This window comes from Corvus cornix, chromosome 1A (assembly GCF_000738735.6).
Source record: "Corvus cornix cornix isolate S_Up_H32 chromosome 1A, ASM73873v5, whole genome shotgun sequence".
In the NCBI taxonomy this organism is placed as follows: Eukaryota; Metazoa; Chordata; class Aves; order Passeriformes; family Corvidae; genus Corvus; species Corvus cornix.
The window spans coordinates 58,642,322-58,663,999 of record NC_047057.1 but is presented as its reverse complement, the minus strand read 5'-3'; the positions used below and the strand labels follow the sequence as shown (position 1 = coordinate 58,663,999).

Genomic DNA, 21,678 nt, shown 5'->3' with positions numbered 1-21,678 from the left:
TAGCTCCTAAAGCACAGATGAACAATCTTCACAACAAGAAGGATAGCACTACTCCGAGGAATAACTGGTTTGAACTGATCTGGCAGACCTGAAAAAGAATAAGCATGGGCAGGGCAATGGTGATGGTTCTGCACTCTCTGCAACTCCCTGTGTGGTTAAGACTTTTCTGCGTGGGATGCCCCATTTCTAGATTCTGCAGGAGACCCAGTAGCATCCTGTTGCTCTGTACTGAGTACCATGCCCCACAGCTTTGGAAGCACTCCTCATCACTGCCAGAATAGATACATAAAGAATGAGAGAGGAAAACAACACTTAAGCCCTGTTTTCATTTTAAGGTAAGCCTGCCAAAATGAAGTGAAGCTACCAGGAACATGGGAAACAGATTTTCTGTAACAATAACAACTTCTGTCCTCCAGAACTATTTCCATAGAGAGAGATTTCAACAGCTAAATTTTCTTGACTAAGAAAATGAGAAAAGTTAGTTCCCAAACTATTCAAACTGCAGAAGCCAAAAAGACCATTATAATCCATCCAGAAAATGTAAAAATTGCCTATACCTCTTCAAGCTAACTCTGCTTCCCATTTTAAAAGGCTCAGCTGCCAGACAGCAGAAAACCAAAACATTTTGGAATTCCTGATCTATTTCAAAAACGTATTGCTAGCAACATGCAAACTTCTCCACGAGTATGTAAATCAGAAGCCACTATGAACAATCCTGGCCCTTGAAGTCCTAACAAGAGCAGCAATAGATTGTTTCTAATGCAGAGTAATCTGTGAAAATTAACAGTTCAGCAGCTTAATCCAAGTAAAACCACATATCTCATCTCAAAACATGCAAGAACACTGTCAGTACATCTTTTTTTTTGTATCTGACATTAAAGGCTGATATAACCTGAACCACTACTCTGACGCACTTGTTTCTGAGCAATGCTTCAGAGAAAAATACAGTCTCCAAAGTGAGCTGGCAGGATTTTGGTAAGGTATCTAACTTTCTCAATTAGATATCTAGTCTAACTGATTCACTTCTGCCTAGTCAAACTAGCAGCTTTTACATGGAAGTGAGAAAATCAATTTGTCACCGAAGAGAAGCATGTTCAGTGTATTCTTAACAATATTAAAATAATTAACACCTTTCATCTTAACAAAATTCGTGGTATAACACTGATTTCCATGAACAAAACTGTTTTTTCAAATCATCTTTTCCTATTACAGGTGTTAGCAGCATTTTTTTCTTAAAGCATTTGGTCATGCTTGAGATTTAAAATGTTTTTTTAAATTTTGAAATCCGTGCTAATTGAAGGATACAGGCACCATTACCAGTAATAGCCTTGCAGCTTGGCAAAAGTGGATTCAGAATCTCTTCTGTGTTGCATTGTAACAGAACATTTGGAGATGGTCTAAACTATAGCAGGTCAGAACACTTAGGGAAAAATGTAACATAAGAAAACCCCAACCCATTCACCACTCTTCTGCGGGAAGAGATGTTCCCTGAACAGCACTAATTTAAACTTCAACTTTCAAGATAAGAGTCACATGTAATTCAGGGCTTTCTTTGGATTCTGTGTTGTATCTGCTTACTTCTGCTGACCACAATAAAGTTTTGGCTGTGTTCAGCTTTGAAGCTAAGTTTATTTTTCCAAGTGTTTCCCACATGAGTAGCACTATGAAATGAAGAATCTAAAGCTTATTGCTCAAATATAATGACCTCAACTGAAGTAAAAAAAAAAACCAAAACCCAAAACAACACACCACCACAGCTCGAGTAGATTAAAATCAAATACACTCCTGAGTAACTAATTCCAATCAATAAACTAGGCAAAAATGACACCTGATGACCTTAAGAAGATTTTTGCTTTTTTTGAAGTGACTTTTCCCATGTCTCTTATGTGACATTACAGTTCTTCTTGTGCCAGCTGTTCCCAGGGCACTCGTTACCAACACAGACTCTGTGCTGGGAACATTCAATGCCCAGTGTTCGGAAGTGAGTCTTTGTTCCCTCAGTAAACCTTAGAATTGGAGCTGGTAGGAACTGAGAAAAAGCACCTTGCATTCACAGGACACACCAGCACACGGACACACAGGCACATGCTTTCACATTTTGTTTCAGTGCACTGGAAACCCACCGTATCCCCCTGCTTGGATGGGTGTTTTTGGAGAAGCACAAGCATATAGACTAAAATCCTCTGTCTGGAAGCCAGCTCGGTTCAATGAGGGCTCAGATGCACTGCGGTGAATTTTTGGCAATGACCGGGCCAGAAGCTCAATGGAGGCAAGAATCTAAAACATAGAAAATAAGTGATCAAACCTGGTGTTCCAAAGATGTAACTCTCTCTTAAAACCAAAGGCACAATATCAATTCACTACAGAAAAATATTTAAACACATACTAAAAAAAGAATTTTTCAAATACAGCTTTTTGCACTGCACTCTTGATGTTTATATTCTAAGGAAGTTAAAAAGGACAGTTGGGGAATTTCCCCGTTTATAAAGATACACCGATTCCCTCTAAGCACAGTGAAAACCCTTGCTTTTTACTGGGCTCCTTGTCTGTGCCCTAGTACCCGTACCTGCCACTGCTGCAAACAAACCCAGCCCCGGCAGCATTTTGCTTAATAACATTCACCGCAAAGTCAGCAGGGGGAGCTCCTTATCTTTCGAAAACGATTTGGTTACATTTAAAACAGAAAAAATCAGATTACTGCCCTCCTCCTCCTCAAGCTTTTTCAACCCAAACCTTCCTCAGCAGGCATGATAAAAATCAAGTTTTGTGGCAAAACTATCGGTTTCCCCTCATGAAACTTGGGGGAGAGCAACGAGGGCAGTGTACACATTTCTGAGCACATATACCAAGTACTAATTTGTGTGTCTAACTGTGACTATTACTTCCATTATCTCCCAGCTGAAACTTTCTCCAACATGTAAATACTTTTCCAAATACACAGGTCATTTTAATACCTGCATTTTGAAATTAAAATGAGCATTTCTAATTAAACAGAACTAACCAGGTACCGAACCAGTGCTCTTATGAAATCCTGCTATAGCACTAATCAAAAAAAATTTTTCACTGGCCAGTGAGTTCACAACTTTGAATTGTAAAGTCTGTTGAAAGCTAAAGAGGAACATTTCTCACCTGTGGAAAAAGGGGTCTCTCATCTCTTTTCTTTTTTAAGCATTCTGCCATTAGTCTCTTCATAGCTTTTGGACAGTTGCTCCGTACTTTGCTGAGGTCTGGAGATAGGTATCCTCGTCCCACCATAAAAATTATCTTTATTTAAGGGGAAAAAAGATGAAAGAGGAAGAAGCTGAGTTGATAAAATAAACAGTAACAAAAGGTGAACATTTTGCTAGACTATTTCAGCTGCAGCAGCAAGCTTTCTGCTCCCAGGAAGCATTATCTGGTATTGGAATTGACAAATTTCTTAGAGTAATCCTTGCTAACCTATTCAGTACAGAGAAAAAAAATCAGATCTTTCCTCCTCCTCAGGGAGATTTCTGTGAAACTTGAACACTAGTAAATGGTTACCATTTATAGCAATAACCATCTAAGGAATGGTTCTATGGTATCAAAAACTGACAAAAACAAGAATAAGCAACTCTGTGGCAGCAACAGAATGTCTAAAAATAAAGATTCTGTAAAAAGAAATATTCTGTTTTATATTACAAATCAACAACAACTTCACATTGAAAGGTATTTTAAGAAACACATGGACTTCGGATATTAAAACCCTTCACCTTCTGAGAATTAATTCCATCGTATACTTTTCCAACACAAAAGCTTATTCTTGACATCTGACCACCTCCCCCACTTCCACAAAAAAATAGAAAAAAAAAAAACCCACAAAAGAAAAAGAGAAACTGCCTCTTCTCTGTAGAAGAGGAGACAGACAGGCTTGGTATTTTTACAGTAATTCTTCGAACATGGAAGGCCATGTTATATTTCACCTAAGGATAAAACTTAAGCATAAAACAAAGTAAACAACAAAGATAGGAAGCAGGAAAACAAAACAAATATGGTTAATCATCTCTTGTATATATAAAAAACCATCAAACATCATTATGTCAAGCCAAGGTCAATTGTAACGTGGTTTGAGTACTGCAGTAGCACTGACACTAAAAAGCCCTCCCAAACCAGCTAATCATAGACCCATTCATGCTGCAGCAGTAATCACTGCCTTTTCTGAGTACTCAGACCCAGCAGGTATACCACACCTTCTATCTAATGAAGTGTAACTATTTCATACCTTGACACTAGGGAAAAAAAACACCAACAGAAAACCCTCACATCTCAAGCATGCTGTACACGTTATTTATACTAACACAATCCTAGTCCTTTTTTAACTTTCTGCTTCAGTCGCATCTGTGCTGGCATCAAGGAGGAACAGAAAACTCCCATATGGTTTCTTTAGAAATCCCCACGTGCCAGAGCAGGATTTTGTAGTAGAGACTTGTGTACTGCATCCCTTACCTCTACTGGAATCAGACTTACCATTATCTAGCAGCTAGTATTTTCTAAATAATGGTACAAGTTGAAATTATTCAAAATTCATTACTGTTTATGTTTTAAATAGTTTCTTTACAAATAATATAGGGGCTAATCTTTTATTTTAAACCAGAGAAAAGAGAGTATCACTACAAGAACAGTCTAGAAAAATCTGTTAAAGTGAGAGAAACACTCTGAGGTATAACAAGAATGACACTTTGCTCACTAAGAAGCTTGGTTGTGTCATAGTAGCTTATGTAGATGCACCAGAGAGTGAAGAATATTCACAACTTCTCAGATAATAGACAAGGAGTGACAAAACTCAAGATATTAGATCACATCTTATATGTTGGCTTCACTTGCATTTTAAGATTTGTTTCAGCACTTCCCTGTAAGCACCCACATCACTGGGTTCATCTTTCAGATCTCAAAAGGTAAAAGCTAAACAAGGCCAAATACTGTTTTTAGAAGGCTGGATCCATCTGGCCAGGAATCCAGACGTCTCCTTTCTTTCAAAAGGCAAAACCAAAATTACAAGAAAGAAAAAAAAAAATTAAAAAGGAGTCATTCCAAATTTGATGAATTGGGATGAAGTGTTCTGGCAGATATGGAAGCAGCCTTGTTAAAACGGCATTCACAGATGAACGTTGCTATGGTTTCAATTCTCAAGTACTGACAGTGAAAAAACAAGGGATGAGGACACAGAAGCAACATAAATACATCACTGCTCAGACACAGAATAGTTTACACCGAAGATCTTGATGCACAGATACTATTTTCAGGTTAGACAGAAATAATGGATCAGGTATGCCTTCCCAAACGTGCCTATCCTGTGGAGACGTATTACAGCGTGTGGGATCATTAAGACTTAAGGAATATTTGTTAACAATTAAGTAATCTTCTTACAGGATTCCCACACTCTGGAAAGTTATATAGTCCATCAAGCAGGATTTGAGAAATGCTGGTATCCTGCAATTCAGTTAGATGGTGTGTGTGCTCTCTCAAAGTAGAAATGAATACAAAACATTCGGTGAGATGACTGCTCTTCTGTTTTGTCAATCCTGTAGCTGCACTATTTGTTATTCACTGCAAGTGGAGGGGTGGGGGGAACAAGAGGAATAACTGAACACATATATGGGGGATCACTTTGCAGAACTATTCTAAACTAGATCACTATTAAGTAATCTGCTCTCTCCCTAATAAGTATCCTGGCAACCAGTTCAGAAGCTGAAAATCTATATTTAAAATAAAAAGAACACAAAAAATACCTCAAGAGAAGTAAGTAAATTGCTGCTATGTGGCTGAGGCAGATCTAGAAAATGCAGAAATGTCATCTCACAGCATCAGAATCAGAAACACCAAACACACAGAACATTAGAATGTTCACCACCCAAGGCTGAATCAATCTATGTTTCAGGCTACACTTGACTGAAGTCAATGCCTCCCCTTACCTGGTCCCTGTTGTTGATATTGGAGTATGGCAACTGTCCAGTCATCAATTCATAGAGAACAATCCCAAACGCATACACATCCGACTGAAAGCTATATGGGTTTTTATCTTGCATCCTAATAACTTCTGGTGCCTGTATCATAAAAGGCAAGAATTAGTTTTTATTTCTCTACATTGTGCTGCACCTCACATACCAGGAACAAATATGGACTTGTCCAGGGTACAGGTGCAAGGCCCACTCTTGCCTTCAGATGTTACTGGGTCCTAAGACAGAGTGGATGTTGACGTGAATCTCAAAATTCACTGCTTCATTTCAGCTTGCTGATCCCTTTTACTCCTCTATGACAGATCAAAATGACCTTGTCCAGGCTGAGAAGGTATTTAGAAACTGTAATTCTAATGACACTTAAAATAATGTCAGCGAACAGAACTTAATTTTTTCCAGGGAGAAAAGGAGGAAGTAGAGCTGCACAGGAGATTGCAGTATGAAGTAACTCTTCTTGAATCCTTAAAACTTAAGACCATCTTACTTTTCGCTGAGCTAGTTCCTCTACTCTTTTGCAGGATGTTTTGCAAGGCTTTTCTCACCTTCTCAGCCCTGGATTAATGATACTCTTTTTCCTTAGCCACCATTTTCACTTCAGTTTAAACCTCAGAATAAAAGATGGAGACACTGAAGTTTTTGTGCTGACTACTGGAAAACACATGCTTAAAGAAGAACTGAAAAACATTCATTTACTACTTTGCATTACTGCTTGTCTTTCCCAGCTTAAGCCAGCATGCCAGAGGCATAGAAGCAGAAACTTTGGCCAAAGGTAAATAAATTTGTTGAAACAAGCTCACCATTTCCCCCTTGCTTACCATCCATAGAATGGAACCAGACAACTGTTCAAACTGTTGGGATCCACTCCATCGTGACTTCACTGTAGCTAGACCAAAATCACCTATTTTTACTGTGAGGTCTTCATGAAGAAAAATATCTAAGGGGGGAATGTTAAGGGAAAACAGACAAGCTGTGCTGTGCCTGTCCTAAAAAAAGCAATAAACAGGTACAAATTTGCAACACGAACACGACAGTTTTAACCATTCACTGTCACTGAAGAAGGTTTCCATATCACACAGGTGTTAGGCAGCCAGCATGGTGAATTATGGCATGTAAGGGTTACATAAGTAATGACTGGGCCAGTGCTGAACAGACCATGGCCAGGTGGCCTTCTTGAAGTGCCAAGTATGAGAAAAGCTGAAAATGTTCCATGAGCCAGCTCACGTAATTTTTCATTACATGAAGAAACCAAAGGATGCAGAAAAATCTTTGTGATATCAACTAAAACTCCCTATGTTATTGCAATCAAATCAAAAGACATAGTAAGCATCTCTTATTTTGTTACTAGTGATATTACCCCTTCTCAACAAAATTTCTTTTTGGCAAATATTCACACATGAACAGCTTTTCACATCAGTAAGTTAATTTCTGGCAGAAAAAAAAATAAAAAACAACCAAGAATGCTTTCGCTTTCCAGATTTACAGCTCTGGGAAAGGATACTATTACTCTTGAGGTCTCTGTGGATGATTGACTTGGCATGCAAATAACTGAAAAGTAACATCACAGATCAGGTGGGTTAGGTAATACTTCACTAATCAACAACTCAAAATTCACTGTACTACTGAAACATAAATTCTGTAGACATTCAAACTGCACATTTATGCAGGTAGTAAAACTTCGGTTACCCATGACAGTTTCTGCAACATTCACAGGAAAAAAAAAATTAAAAATTTTCAGCTCAAATCTGATGCTACTGATGAATAACAATTATGCTCCAACTTCTGCTTTTCAATACTAACTCAATATTCACAGTAAAAAGAACTTCAGTAATTTTTTTATGCAATTCCATGCTGAAAGTTCTGCCTTCCAGCCTTAATGGTGACTGTCAAGACACTTTGTGAGCCCGTCACAGCTTTAGATACGGTGTTTCTAAATTGCAGGAGCTAAATGTTTTTCCCAGTCTCAGTGTGTACTCAGATACACTGACTGCTTTTTAGTAGAGGAGTGGAAAAAAGATCCCCTGACTGCAGCCTGGATAAACAGATGGCAGGGAACACAGGGGAGTGTACTTGCCCCACAGCAGATACAGCCTGAATTAGGCAACTAGTCTCCCATGGCTCTTTGTTTAGTCAATGAGATTGGCACAAAACTGTGGGAAAAGCCCCAATTTGTGTCTCTGCTTTGAATCATGTTCATAAAACAGCTTCTGCATCTCCCCTACCTACAGATGGAGCCTGGGGAGATGCACAGGCTAACAGAAGGCTAAGGCTGGTTGCTGCAAACACCTCCACACCTGTTGACTGAAAATGTAATGGAGTACTGAGTAGAAAAATGGCACAATGAACTGCAATCATAGTGGTTTTTCAGCTGGAGTGTGATTTCTCTGGACTTACAGCAGTGTTCTGATTTTGACACACAATATTTGCCTAGTTTTGTAAATTCTAACTCAATGACCCTCTCTGGGAGTAAGGATTATTTACAATCCTTAGAACAAAATAGGTATGTTTTCTTCAGATGTTGAAACCTGCTATTTAGAGAGCTCTGATACTTTCACCAAATGCTTTGATGATTGACACAGGACCCTGGGCTCAGCAAAGTGAGCAGAGAGCTGGCCTTATTTGCCAATGGCAGCCACAGTGTGAAGGGGATAAGTAAACATTGCCCCAGTGCTCATTTGCAGACAAGTAATTCAATACTTACTCCATGCCTTGTGCAGTCTGTCGTGCAATATCAATTAGCTTGATCATTTCAAATTTGGTCTCAATGATGTGTAGATGGTGATACAAACTGGACCCTTCACACCATTGTGTAACAATGGCCAACTGGGGTTTTGTTGAATAACCCATGAAAAGCAGGATATTCACATGTCGTGTTTTCCTGTTTACAAAAAAATAAGAACCAGGAGGAAATCAGATCAGGAAATCAGGAAAAGCCAGGCAGATCTACCACAGTCTACATAAGTATTTCCAAACAGAAGGGGTTGAGTCAATCTCAACTGTTACTAAGATAACATGATAACCTCTTGCTAGATTCATTTAATGAATGATTCCTCAAGTTAGCCTTTCTTATCATACTAACATGGAATAACTACTCTGGGGTAGGTGAAAAATGTCAGAGCTCTTTTATGATTTCTTACATGAAAAAATTAACATGGGATTCCAGAGTGTCCCAGAGCCTTTGTCCTTGCAGCAATGTGGACTAGGACAGTTCTATGCTATGTGACTGTGCCTTTTTCAGGTTCAAGAATTTGTCAAGTGATGCTGAGAGTAACTGCTGAGGAAACAAAAAATAAGCAGCTCCCTGCAAATCCTACCACAAAGCTATGTAATGATGAATCATAATGGAGAAGGCACAACTACAGGCACAACTATATGCCTTGTCTGGGTCAAAGGATAGAACAAGTGACTATGTAAGTGCTGAAACAATCAACAAACAAAAATGCTGGACTCCATCTATGGGACTCCCAGCAGAAAGCTGGACTAAAATGTTTGATTTAAGTTCTGTCAAAATTCTGTCCAAAAAATGAAGAGATATCCAAAGTTGCACACCTCAGAATGCCTCTACTTCCACAATCATGAGCTTAAGAGTTTTTGGAACTAACATTTTCCTGGGGTAAAAGGCTGACCATTCCCTTTCACCATGTAGCTTATTTGGGATGCTTCTGCAGCATGGGTGCCCAGGTCAACACATCAGGTTTCCAGGGGTAAAAACCTTCTTGCTATTTTGTTTCTTAAAACAGAATTAAGCTCGACACTAGTCAAGATTGTACTTTGATGTAATGTTTCTTTACAATATATTTTCTATCATATCATGCTGATGGATCTTCTTTTAAGAGCTGAACCCAAACCAAATACCTCCTCTGAGACAGTAGAAGCAGTAGACATGAGAAAAGGAAATCAAGAAGTTACTTTATGAGAATTACATTTAAAAAAAAAAACCTCAGAGAAATTAATGTTACTGAACAGAAACTATTAAACAACAGATAATATGGGCAGTACTGTAGCTGAAAACCAGCCATTAGTCATGCTCTCCTTCAATTTCAAAATGTGAATGAGAGGAAAGAAAGGCCTACAGCTCGCACTTAGGCTTGACTGTACCCTGGGGGCAGTACAATAGCAAAAACCAGTCCTGAGTGTTTGGACATACATGTACTGACAACACAGATGTGCAGACAAACACATACAGGGAAGGACTAGCAGTGGGTACAAAGAAATATTTTTAAATGGCTATTTTTTCTGCCTGAAGCATCGTCACGTAGGAGTGAGACCAACATGTTCTAATGGAGAGCTAAAATTCAATGATTAATGAAGCACAAATCTACACACATTATTTTATGCCATTAAAAATATTCTTACCTGAGCACTCCTACTTCATTTTTGAAAGCCTGCAACTGTTGAGGTGTGGGTGCTGTAACATTCAACATTTTCACTGCCACATCACCTTTAAAACAGCAATTTTTAGTAAGAGCCATTGATACATACTCCTCTCTTGAGAAAATGCTATACAGAGCATCAGAAATTCTGGGATACCCTGATTTTTAGCTTACATGAAATAAATCACTACAATTTAAAAAAAAGTCAATATTCAGTCAAATGTAAAAATACTCTTCTTACTTTACTCTGAGAAATCATAGCCAAGCCAAAGCTATTAAAAATACACATTTGAAATCCTCATTCATCAAGATGGATGCTTCTTCCTGCCTTTCTGTGTTTCATCTTTACCCTAATCATTTCTCCATTCATAAGAACATGCAAGAGTTGAGTTTCTAAGCAATATAAAGTTTTTACACTAGTTATTTAGCACGCTACGTATTAATTTAAAAATCATATTTACTGCCCTTCACTGCACTCTCCCCATTATGTCCATGTCTCTCTTGTTCTGAGGAGCCCAGAACTGGACTCAGCATTCCAGGTGTGGCCTCACCAGTGCTGAGGAGAAGGATTGCCTCCCTTAACCTGCTGGCAATGCCTACTGCAGCCCAGGACCCCATCCTCCCTCTTTGTGGCATGGGCACAGTGCTGGCTCCCTTTCAGCCTGGTGCCCACCAGAACCCCAGGTGTGTTTCTGGGAAGCTGCTGTCCAGCTGGGTGTGCCTGGGCAGGCACTGTGACCTCCTCAAGAACAGCTGCTTGCTGCGATGGCCACATACCATGCCACTTTCCTTTGTAGACTGTTCCAAATGATCCGGATCCTATCCTTTGTCCAACTGTGATCTGTCCATCTGGTATCTCCCAATCATCACTTGAATCCCGTCGACCAAGAGTTTTCTTCATGTATGTGCAAAAACAATAAAAAGGGAGAAAACAAGTGCATTAATGTCTCTGAAAACAGCTCCTTTGTTAAAAATTTCTCACCAGCATTTCCCATCATTAATGTCCTAAAAGGGTTTTCTTTTTCACGTGTTGTCTTTTGACTTTTAAAGTTAGCCGCACACAAAACCTCAGGACATAGGTATGCCAAATTATTACCTGGCATGAAACATTTGCAACAGTTTTCTGGCAGTGTTAAAACCAGAAAATATTAAGAAATGCTTACCAAAAAGAAAGCAGTATTTGATTTTAAATTCTTAATCATAATATTAAACTGTGAATTTAAATAAGTGGATGTTTTTATGTTTTTATGAATTGTTACATAAAAATTTGTTACATACATTCGTTACTTTCAAAGTTTATGAATCATGGTGGGAAAAGTTAAGCTCTTATATGAAGGGAAAGTGGCATTACAATATGAGGCACACTAGTCAAAGTGAGTTTAGTCAATTATTTAAATTATTTATATATCAGTCCCACAATTATTTACTAGTTTAAAGTGGTTTTAAAGTGGTTATCCCACTCCATTATCTATCGGTTTCAAGGCTTGATCATTGTCATAGTCAGCTTCAAAATAATTTAGAAAACTTGGATGAAAGAAAAGTGAGAGGAATATGGCTGTGTAATACTTCTACAAAAGAAAACAGCTGATCTTTCCCTTACCATTCTATTTCTGTCTTCTGAGGATGAGGATGATTTCCTTTCCCGTTGGGGTCCTGGTGATTTCTGTAACGCTTTCACATTGGTTAGTGACCCAGGCAAAGAAGCGGGAGGTGTTGCAGACAAGCCTGCAGCTGAGCCTAAATTTCAGAAACAGGATAGTTTTATCTGTAAGAATGCAGTTTACAAGAATGTATTGACATTAGCTGCAAGATTTGTGTTTAAGATGCAGTATCTCTAAACATCAATGTAAATGTTAAGAAAGAACAAACATATACAGGAATATTGCCCTAATATTAGATTAGTGCTCAAGTCTGATTTCAGGAAGAGACAAGTCTATACCAAACATCCCTGTATAGATAGTCCCCAGTCTCTTGTTCATGAATTAATAAAAGGACAATGTCTTTTTAAGTAAGAAAAAAATAATTTAAAATGTATTTTTTAAATTCCATTTGTTTCTTTGAGAAGAACAGTAGCATTTTAGTTAGCAGCATCTACTTCTGATAGTTCTTGTAGCTAAGCTTTTAGGAACCCAACAAATAGCTGAACTACTGTACTTTGGAATCAAAATAGACTAAGTGCAAATAATTGAACTGTTTTCTGATTGAGTCTCCAAGTGCCACCTGAAAATCATTTGGCTGTTTTAAAGCTATCTGTTAGCAGAGAACTATGATTTAAAAATAAATATTAGACTTTAGAAAGGATTAAAAAAGAACAAGTACTTTAGTTAGCTATTTGAAGCATATTCTAGGAAACACAAAAAGAACAGTATGTCTGTAGCCTGTAGGTTATCTAAACAAATCTATGCAGGAAAATGTTACTAAGAGAGCTGTTTCAGAGCCCCAGTGGCCCTTTTCAAATAGAGCACTTCACCTAGACACTGCTTTTTAAAATACATCACAATTATTCGTAACAAGGTTATGCTGACCCTTCCAATGCAAAGGACATAAAATAGGGTCAACTGTTAATTAAATTCATGCTGCTTTGCTAAACAATGTATGTCATTGAACAAGACCTCTAACATTCCACTGCCTTCTCTCACATCAGTGCTCTGGGAAGTGGTGGAAGACAATTCTCCTCCTCATTCTCCTAGAAGCTCTCCTCTTAAGTAAAAAGTGTCTCCTAATGTCAATTAGAGTTCAAAACCCAACTTTGTGACTTTTAAAACTGTTGCTTAAGTTCAGTCACTCAGTGCATGCTAATTTATTAGACTATATGTATCCATCACTGGACTCAGTAAGCTAAAATCTATGCACGTAGAAGTGGATGCACAAAATAACAACCAACAATACAAAATGGGACACAGCATCTGTAAACTCTGTCCCACATACTAAAGCAACAATAATGATGCATATTGGGCATCCTAACTACTTTTATTAGCAGTTGGAAGCCAGTGACCTGAAGGATGGACTCATGATCATGTTATGGCCACTACACTGTCATTTATTCTTACATGATTCATCTGAAATCAAACATACATGGAATTAAATGTATGATGTTCCCAGAACATGAGCAATTTTCCAAAAGTTTAGTGGGCTACAGATTTTCTCTGCAATAGCAAAGATCTGGGATGCATTTTCTTTGTGGTAACTAAAATCTCCTACTTCGATTTTAATACTGCAATATAGGAACACTAACACAATATTCACCCATCACCAAAAACGCTCACAGCACACGGCAGAACACTGTAGTTAATCTGTTCATAATAATACCAGATGGCCTGTTTTCCAAGTTATTAGAGTAGAACACTTCAGATAATGCTGGATTTAAGTCAATAGCTTGGACTATGAAGCCGCATGTAACATATTTCATTCTGTAGCCAGTTTGCTTGCTGGGAACACCTGTCTTCTTACAAAGACTTCTGGAAGATCTTTACAAGTTCAAAAGGTGAACTGCTCTTGATATATTCTGAAACAAAAGTCTTTGAAACAGCCAAGATGGTAGCATTTGAAAACCACACTACATGCACTGAACTAACCATTTCTACATGTATTATGTATAGACACAAGTACAAACATTTCATGCTATTACTCAATAGTTGGTTTCTCCAGCAGGTGAAATCCCACAGAGATTTTTTGGGATTTTGTGCAATACAACAGATCCATTGACAGCTTAAGGCCTGAATTACCCCTACGGTCAATGACATGAAAATCTAAGTGTCTTATTTGACATCGTACAGGACAGAAATACTGTTTCAGTCAAATTTACTAACTAAATAAAAACTACTCAAACCATCTAGAGCCCTGATGTGGTGTCAACAGCACATTGTCAAAGTGAAGTATTTGTTGAAAGCTGACATGACACATTACTTGAAAAGCTTGAGACCTAACAAGATATCAATGGAAATGTTCGTAATTCACATTTGATTTCCTACATTACTTTTCAAAACAAAGAATATTAAATACAGAAGACTGTTATAGCACTGAACTGACTTAAACTGAACAGTCAAGGAAATTCTAAGTTAAGGGCATCATTTTATCTTTAAAATCACTGCAATGCAATCCAATGACCTTTGTTTAGAAAAATTATGTTAAGGTCCACAGAAAAACCTCAACTATGAAATTCCTTGCTTTTGAAGATTTAAGTCAGACTTCACTTACAATAATTTTCAAGCGTGTAAAGGTGAAAGTGGGTATGTGTGAAAAGCACATTCAAAGCATTCCAGCCAGGCCAAGCAAAAAACAGAGGTGTTTTGATAAACTCACACACTTACATACACACGGTGTGAGGGTGAGGCACAAACAGCATCTGTGGTTTTACTTATTTTGTTTGGGTGAAAACAAGAAAGAAGAGCCCAACTACCTCTGAACACTGGGCCAGGCTCAAAATCAAACACTATTTCACTGGGGACAGAATGAAGGAGGGGACTGGGAGTCCGGGATTGGTATTTCCGAAGACAGCGCATCAGCTGGTTCAAAGGGGCTGTTAGAGAGAAAGAGACGGGCAGGCAGAGACAGAAAGACAGACACATAGAAGAAATGAAAGAAGTCATGGGAAATAACTAGGATGCTTTGACTCCTAATCATAGATTGCTTCTGTACTTTGAAGGAAAAAAAGTCAATTCCCAAGAACACCGTTTCAGGACTGGAATAGCCAATTGTTTTCAGACGCCAAGCAGACAGTTTATGATCAAAAGTTAAAACCAACATGATTGCACAACATTTAAATGTTGGACAAAATGGGCAAAACTCTGGAGAGCCACACCTATCAACACATACAAAAATAGCTAAACTGGCAACTTTCAATTACAAGCTTGCAGGAGTAAAGGAAGTTTCTTTTTTAAAAGTGCATTTTGCTGGCATTATTAAAGACAGCTCCATCAAACACAACACATCCTACCAAATACCAGATTTGCATGGGAGAAACAAAGTCAGTGAAAGGGTATTCTATAGTAATTCAGACCATACTTATGGCTGAAGCAAGTTATAATTAGTAGGAGACAACTGTGTTACTGATTTGGAGTTGGAAAAACTGTCATATGCCTGCCCTACTTACTATTTCTCTATTTTCAATATTTCTGCTTTATTATATTCATAGGAATAAATACAGCACATAAGAAGCCCTCTTCAGGACCTTGACAACCAGTGGGAGAAGTGACTTAAGAGGCCCGTGCACAACACATGAAGAAAAATAAACCTCCTGGCACTAGTTCTGACTTAACTGTGAATTAGAGCAGTGAGTTACTGAAGGAAACATAAAAAGACCTGGCTTTAGTGTAAGATCCTAATAATCCACTTCCAAGAGTAGCACAGGCATGCAGTACAGCAAAGCAGCAACTTCAGCAGGGGTAGAGGGGGAGAAGAACCGGAGTATTTCAAGCCGCTTTAGGATGCAGCAGTTCATATGGAAGGCCCATTACCACAATGGTTTTCGCTGAAAACCCCTTTTGTTTCCATGGGTGAAGAGGTAACACCAGGCATAAAAATGTTTGGGAAGTTGTAGTGTATCTGTGTGCAGCCATGTGAGTGAATAAGTGTGGGTGTATATCTGTGTGTGTGAGAGAGAGAGTAAAAAAGTGAAAGTACTAAGTAATTTTAAAACTAAAAAAAACTAAGTACTACTTCAAAACTTTTTCTCCTTCTGTCTCCCCCACTCCCAGAATGACCAGCAAATGACTCAATTCTTTGTGAAACAAATACTAAGTTCATGGACAAGCAAATGTAAATTCACTTTTTGTTCTAGTCATATTTTGCATCGTGTCTGTGTTTTGTAGAAGGAAGTAGGGTAATGGGAAGGGACAAAGCAGTTGTGTAATTAAATGTAACACAGTAGTTAGTTTAAATGCCACTTACCTCCCTCTCCTCGTAAACTCTGGTCTCTAATCAAGTCCTGTAAAAAATTAAAAAACTGTGTTTAATTTAGGTATTAACATTTATATTCTGGAATCAATTGAGACTGATAAGTTTGAGAATTCATAGTGTCATATGATGCCCATGAAATAAAAGTGGTTTCCTACCCTGACTTACTAATATCAATAACTCCAAAGAACTACTGCATTTCTCAAAATTAAGTTGCTTTAAAACAGCATCTCCCAGTAGTAAAGTGAAATGTACACTACTCAAAAGAGATGCTGACAGGAAAATATTGATTTAAAAACGCAGTTGGCCAAAACATACAAAGAAATATTGAGTCAAATGTTCCTGTTACAGTAGCACAAACGAATTGAATTGTCTTATCAGAACCTGGGACATCAATTTCCTGTACTGAGGTACATCAGTCAAATGAGTCCTACTTCATTTTTTCTTGTAACAACACACCTGATTTGCATAGCCGGGCACACTGTTCTTCTCAGAAATGACTAATTGCAGAAGGCTTGCTTCATTTGCAATCCTCTGTGAACTGAGAGAATCTTTTGCAACATGTCCAGACCAAAAGCAAACTATACTAAGGATTTTATAAACAGAAGTAGAAAATTCTAGCAGTTTCCTTCTGTATGTCTGTTTTCATAATGAAGCTTTTTTTTTTTTTTGGTTAGATTATGATATTTGTTCCCTTCTTGTTCCATAATCATATTTGTTCCCTTACACACCTATGCTTTGCCAAAAGCACTGGCTATGCCTCAGCTGCACCACTGCCATATACCACATGCAAATGTCTACATAGCCACAACTCTTAAAATCAACATTTCACCTTTCCCTTAGCTCACATGTAAAACAGATTTTGTGCCTCAGTGTCCAGGCAGATTTCAAGACTGCTCCTCTGACAAATGACTAATTTCTAGAGAGCAGACTTAGGGCTAAAATACGAACTGTGTATGTTAGCAAAATCAGCAAAAGGCAACATCTTGAAAGGTCCTAACTGTTCTTAGGCTAACACCAACCATTATTATTAGTTACATTTCACCATCCAGAGATTTCAAAATTGTGGAAAAAAACTTAAGCGTAGCAGTTTCTGAACACTCCAAAGGAAGTCTCAGAGTAACATATACTGGGCTCCTTAAACTCTTAAGGAACTGTTAGTATATGTGAACTCAGCTTAATTTAATTATTTAGTTTTCTCCAATGCCAAAAATATTACTTGGAATAAAAATACTAAAAAATCCCTGTCTTGCATAAAAATGTGTTTAACACACAGAATGGTTTGCAAGAGTGGTTACTTACTACAGCTAACACCATGAGCCTTGGGACTAATGACAGGGAAAAAAAAGCAGTTGTTTGGGGCAGAATGTTTCTTTGAAAATGAAAAGGACAGGACTGTCAAAAGGCAGTTCTCCTTTTGGAGAATGGATTATTTGTGTTCTTACAGCTGTCAACAGCAAAAAAGAATCTATGAAAAAAAAGAAAAATGAATGATCTTTGAAGATTCTGACAGACCACTGAGGATTATCTTAGAAACACAGCACTCGTGCGTACACAGAGAATTTAACACACTGATATTCACAAGGAACACATCAAATCTACTATTCCTGATCTAATTGTTAATAATACTTACATCAATATTGACTGGCTCGATTGTATTGATGTGGACGTTGGGAGCTGAAGAGGATCGGTCGCGTTGCCCAAATTGATTCCGATGGTCTTCATCTGCTGGTCGGAGGGGCTGTGGGATTGGAATGGATTTTGAAGGAGAAGGACTAGGGAGAATTGGTGGTCTGAGAAACAAAGTCAAGGAAAAAGAGGATTTAGGTCTACAAATGGCTTCAAACACTGCATAGTGGGTGTGGTAAGTCCTTTTCAACTATAATAATACATACACAAAAAAACTGATCTAAAGCCCTGAATAAAAACAATTGATAATGAACGGTCTCTACTCCCCTATGATCAATTGCAACAACTCTCTGTTGCATCAACTAGCTAATTACGTGGTTGTGAAGTGTTCTGAGTTAAAACAAAGAAAACTCTACCATACCATACCAAACTAGCAATAATAAATCCTGATCTGAAAAATTCATGCTGCCCAACATGCATTGCAGACAGCAAGGTATTCTGCAGTTTCCTCACCTCTGAGTCAATGCAATACACTCATTTTAATGGTAAGCAATTGAGAACTAAAAATGCTTAACATCTCATATTAATGTTACAGTCAGAAAATGTCATAAAACAAAACGTATGGATGGGATTATTTTTCAGAGAAGACAGAGTGAAAATTACATCTGGTCATTCAACCTAATTGATTAATAATAATGTATTATTGATACTAAAAATAACACGGCCAATGTATTATTGACACTAAAAATAAACATATCACCTTTTAACCTCAACCTTTAAGAAATAACTTTGAATAGCACAACATTTCAAATGTTATTTACAGTGCTACAATGCAATAGGTTTGACTTAAAAGATAAGTGTTCAGAATACACAAACAAGCTTCCTGAAGAAATGCAAACGCTGCCAGTCATAAATGTAGATAAAGTCTTTAATTTGTGGTATAATGAATTGAATATTCAAAAGACAAAACAACTGAACATTTGGGTTGTTTGTAAAAAGGCAGAAAGTCACTTCTTTGGTTATCCATAATTTTGTTAAAGTGCAATAAACTGGCAATTATCTCTTAGTCTAGTCAAGGTCAGTCACTGTTAAGCCTAATGATCCAATCTAATGGATGTAAGGCAAAAGGCTAATGAAAACATTTGCCACCTTTGCCAAAGAAAACTTTATGTTAAAATATACATGGTATCTGACAACAAGGTTTTTAAGAGTTGGTTTCTTTTTGTCAGTTCTAAAACAGGAGTGGAGTCCTCCAGCCATTCAATGACTCATGGATTAATTACCATGACCACAAAGGCAACATCCACAGGGAGAAGCTTCAGAAATAAAACAGACAGCAGCATATAGTAGCAATAGGTCCTGATGCCACCTCCTGTAAGCAAATGCTCCTTGGCCTCTCCAAAGGTCTTTGGGGAAACTAACATTTTCAGTAGGACACCTTGGCATTTTTTCAGCAACATGTTTGCTTTATAGCCTACTATCCTACCTTTCATTGAAAAGTTTATCCAGTTTGGCACTGATCCCAGAACTCAGCGCTATCTGTATCCCAAGTAGCTGTCATCTTTTCCTTCCTGGCCAACAATCTCACAATTGAAAATGGCAAAACAAGGTGCTTGCAAATTAACTCAAGTAACAGTCTAGTAAGTCTTCCAATGAAATACTTGAATATGATTGGGAAGTGGGCAGGAGAGAAGAGGCAGGGGGTTTAACCCTGCTTAACTTAAAAAAAAAAAGCAGTTACCTACTGTCACATGACAGAATATAGATATTGGAAAGATACTGGGAAGCAATGAACTCAAAAAACCAATACTCAAATCTCTGAGAAAGGGCCTTGAAAAGCCCAGCATTTCAGAAGTTGTTTATAACTTCAGAACTATTTTTTAAAATGCAGTTGTACATACACATAAGCTGAAGTCTTCATTCACTGCTACCCAAGTGCCTTCAGGTAAAATATTGTAGGTGAGGAAGTTCTGAACTTCTGAATGTTTTTGTATGTAAATCATGCAACTAGAACACACATCAAGACATGGGACACCGCACAGATCCAAATGCAGGACCTGACTGACATTTAAAGGCACTCTATTTTCATATTAAAGCGTGTCAAATGCTACACAAAAGAATCAGAACAAAAGTCTAAAAAGTGTCTCAACCAGGCCAGTACTGTCACTGCTGGCATAGGTAACTCCTGCTTAAACTTCCTGAGAGCTCTCAGGTAACAAGGAAACTAAGGGAAATATATAACAACATCCATCAGAACATTGCACCAGGAGTGACTGTGACACACCATCTGAGCTCTGCCACATGACAAAAACAGAAGCCATCAGATATTCTGTGATCATGAGTAAGCCGATGGAGAGAAAACCAGATTGAGGCAATATTGTTTCAATTACATCCTCCTTTGAGTCATAAATGGTCATCTGCTACTTCTGTATTTCTGGTCACAGGTCATCATGTCCATCATGTTGCTAACACAGATAGCATGCTACATCATACCATGTTTAAAAACAACTTGAATAGCTTTTTCTAACAATTAAATTCTTACTGGGGGAAGTCCAGATCTTTAGAAAATAATTACAGGCTGGTAAAGAATTTTTTTTTTTTCCCCAGTCTCTAAGCTATTACTTGGAGTGTCTCTGGGCTTTAGACAACAAAGAATCTGGAGATGGGAACCTCATAAGCCGTTAGCCATGTGCTCCATAATGATTTTATTAATGGGTGTCCTTGAGACACTTTGAAAAAAAGTAGGTTATTTCTGCTAAATGGAAATTTCTCCTGAAAAAGATAACTAGTGAAGTAAAAGAGACAAGGGGTTTGCTAGCTAAGACAGCCTACTGAGATCACAAGCTCAGTTTCTGCCCATGTGTGGTAAAAGCTGGATCTTGATCTGCATCAAGATCTTGACCTATCTAGAACACGTCACCACAAAGAATGCAGTGATCCTCTGAGCTACCAAAAGGCCCTTCTTACAGTATTCCTAAATTGTAACGACTCGAGAAGAGTAGAAGTGACACTGGAGCTCAAAGGGCCAGATCTCACCATCTGGAAAAGGGTGACACTGTCTATTCCAGGCCAGTTCCAAAACTAGTTCTTAGGCTATGGAAGCACAGTGCTGACAAAACACACTGCAAAAAAACCCCAAGAAACAACAAAAAAAAACCCCAATCCCCCCAAAAAACCCAAGAAAAACCAAACACACAAAAAACCCCCAACAAGTAAAAACCCAACCTCTCCAAAAATAAAGATCAAATAAAATCCCAAAAAATAACTGACTTAAAGGAACATGCAGTTTGAATATCAGGAGCTCAGCTTCTGTTGTTCCTGTGGCCTTTGTGAATGGTTTACAGCCACCTTGGTAAAGGAGACCTTTTACAAGTAAGTAGATGAATCACTTTCTCCCAGCCTCCTAGATGTGGGCATTCTTTTAACAAACGATTCTCTGCTTCTGAGGCAACAAGCTGATAGTTATCAAATCTCAATCTAATATGTTATAACCTTTCCAGGCAGTATGACAGAACATGCTTTTTACCTTGGACCATATGTTTGTGATTAGCACATTGCTCCTTCCCTTTTTATCAGGCAAAACAGAAAGATGTTTTATCAGGAAACAAGGATAACTGATAAGATGTAAAATTTTTATACCCTTTACCAAGTACAGCAAGTGCCCATGTGTCCACAGATTTACTATTCCACAAAACTGGGTCCACAAGAAACAGTAAGGTAACTCAGGAAAGTATCTGCACGTTATGTTACATATAAACAAACATTTTTTTAAAATCATATTCAGTATGTCTACTTCATTTTAGAACTTG

At 38.0% G+C, this 21,678-nt stretch overlaps 1 protein-coding gene across 2 annotated transcripts in view; it reads right to left on the bottom strand.

Moving 5' to 3' along the window:
* BRAF (B-Raf proto-oncogene, serine/threonine kinase) overlaps positions 1–21,678 on the bottom strand; it is a 79,927-nt gene that overhangs the window by 8,066 nt on the left and 50,183 nt on the right. Inside the window, exons 8-19 of one of the 2 annotated variants that reach the window (XM_039570908.1) lie at positions 17,874–18,033; positions 16,235–16,271; positions 14,745–14,864; positions 11,946–12,082; positions 11,123–11,240; positions 10,329–10,413; positions 8,674–8,850; positions 7,474–7,520; positions 6,791–6,909; positions 5,931–6,062; positions 3,130–3,264; positions 2,124–2,277 (exon numbers count right to left, since the gene is read on the bottom strand). In XM_039570908.1, coding sequence (XP_039426842.1) covers positions 2,124–2,277; positions 3,130–3,264; positions 5,931–6,062; positions 6,791–6,909; positions 7,474–7,520; positions 8,674–8,850; positions 10,329–10,413; positions 11,123–11,240; positions 11,946–12,082; positions 14,745–14,864; positions 16,235–16,271; positions 17,874–18,033 — 1,421 coding nt within the window. The remainder of the gene's footprint in view (positions 1–2,123; positions 2,278–3,129; positions 3,265–5,930; positions 6,063–6,790; positions 6,910–7,473; positions 7,521–8,673; positions 8,851–10,328; positions 10,414–11,122; positions 11,241–11,945; positions 12,083–14,744; positions 14,865–16,234; positions 16,272–17,873; positions 18,034–21,678) is intronic. The other variant, XM_039570907.1, reaches the window with a different exon arrangement.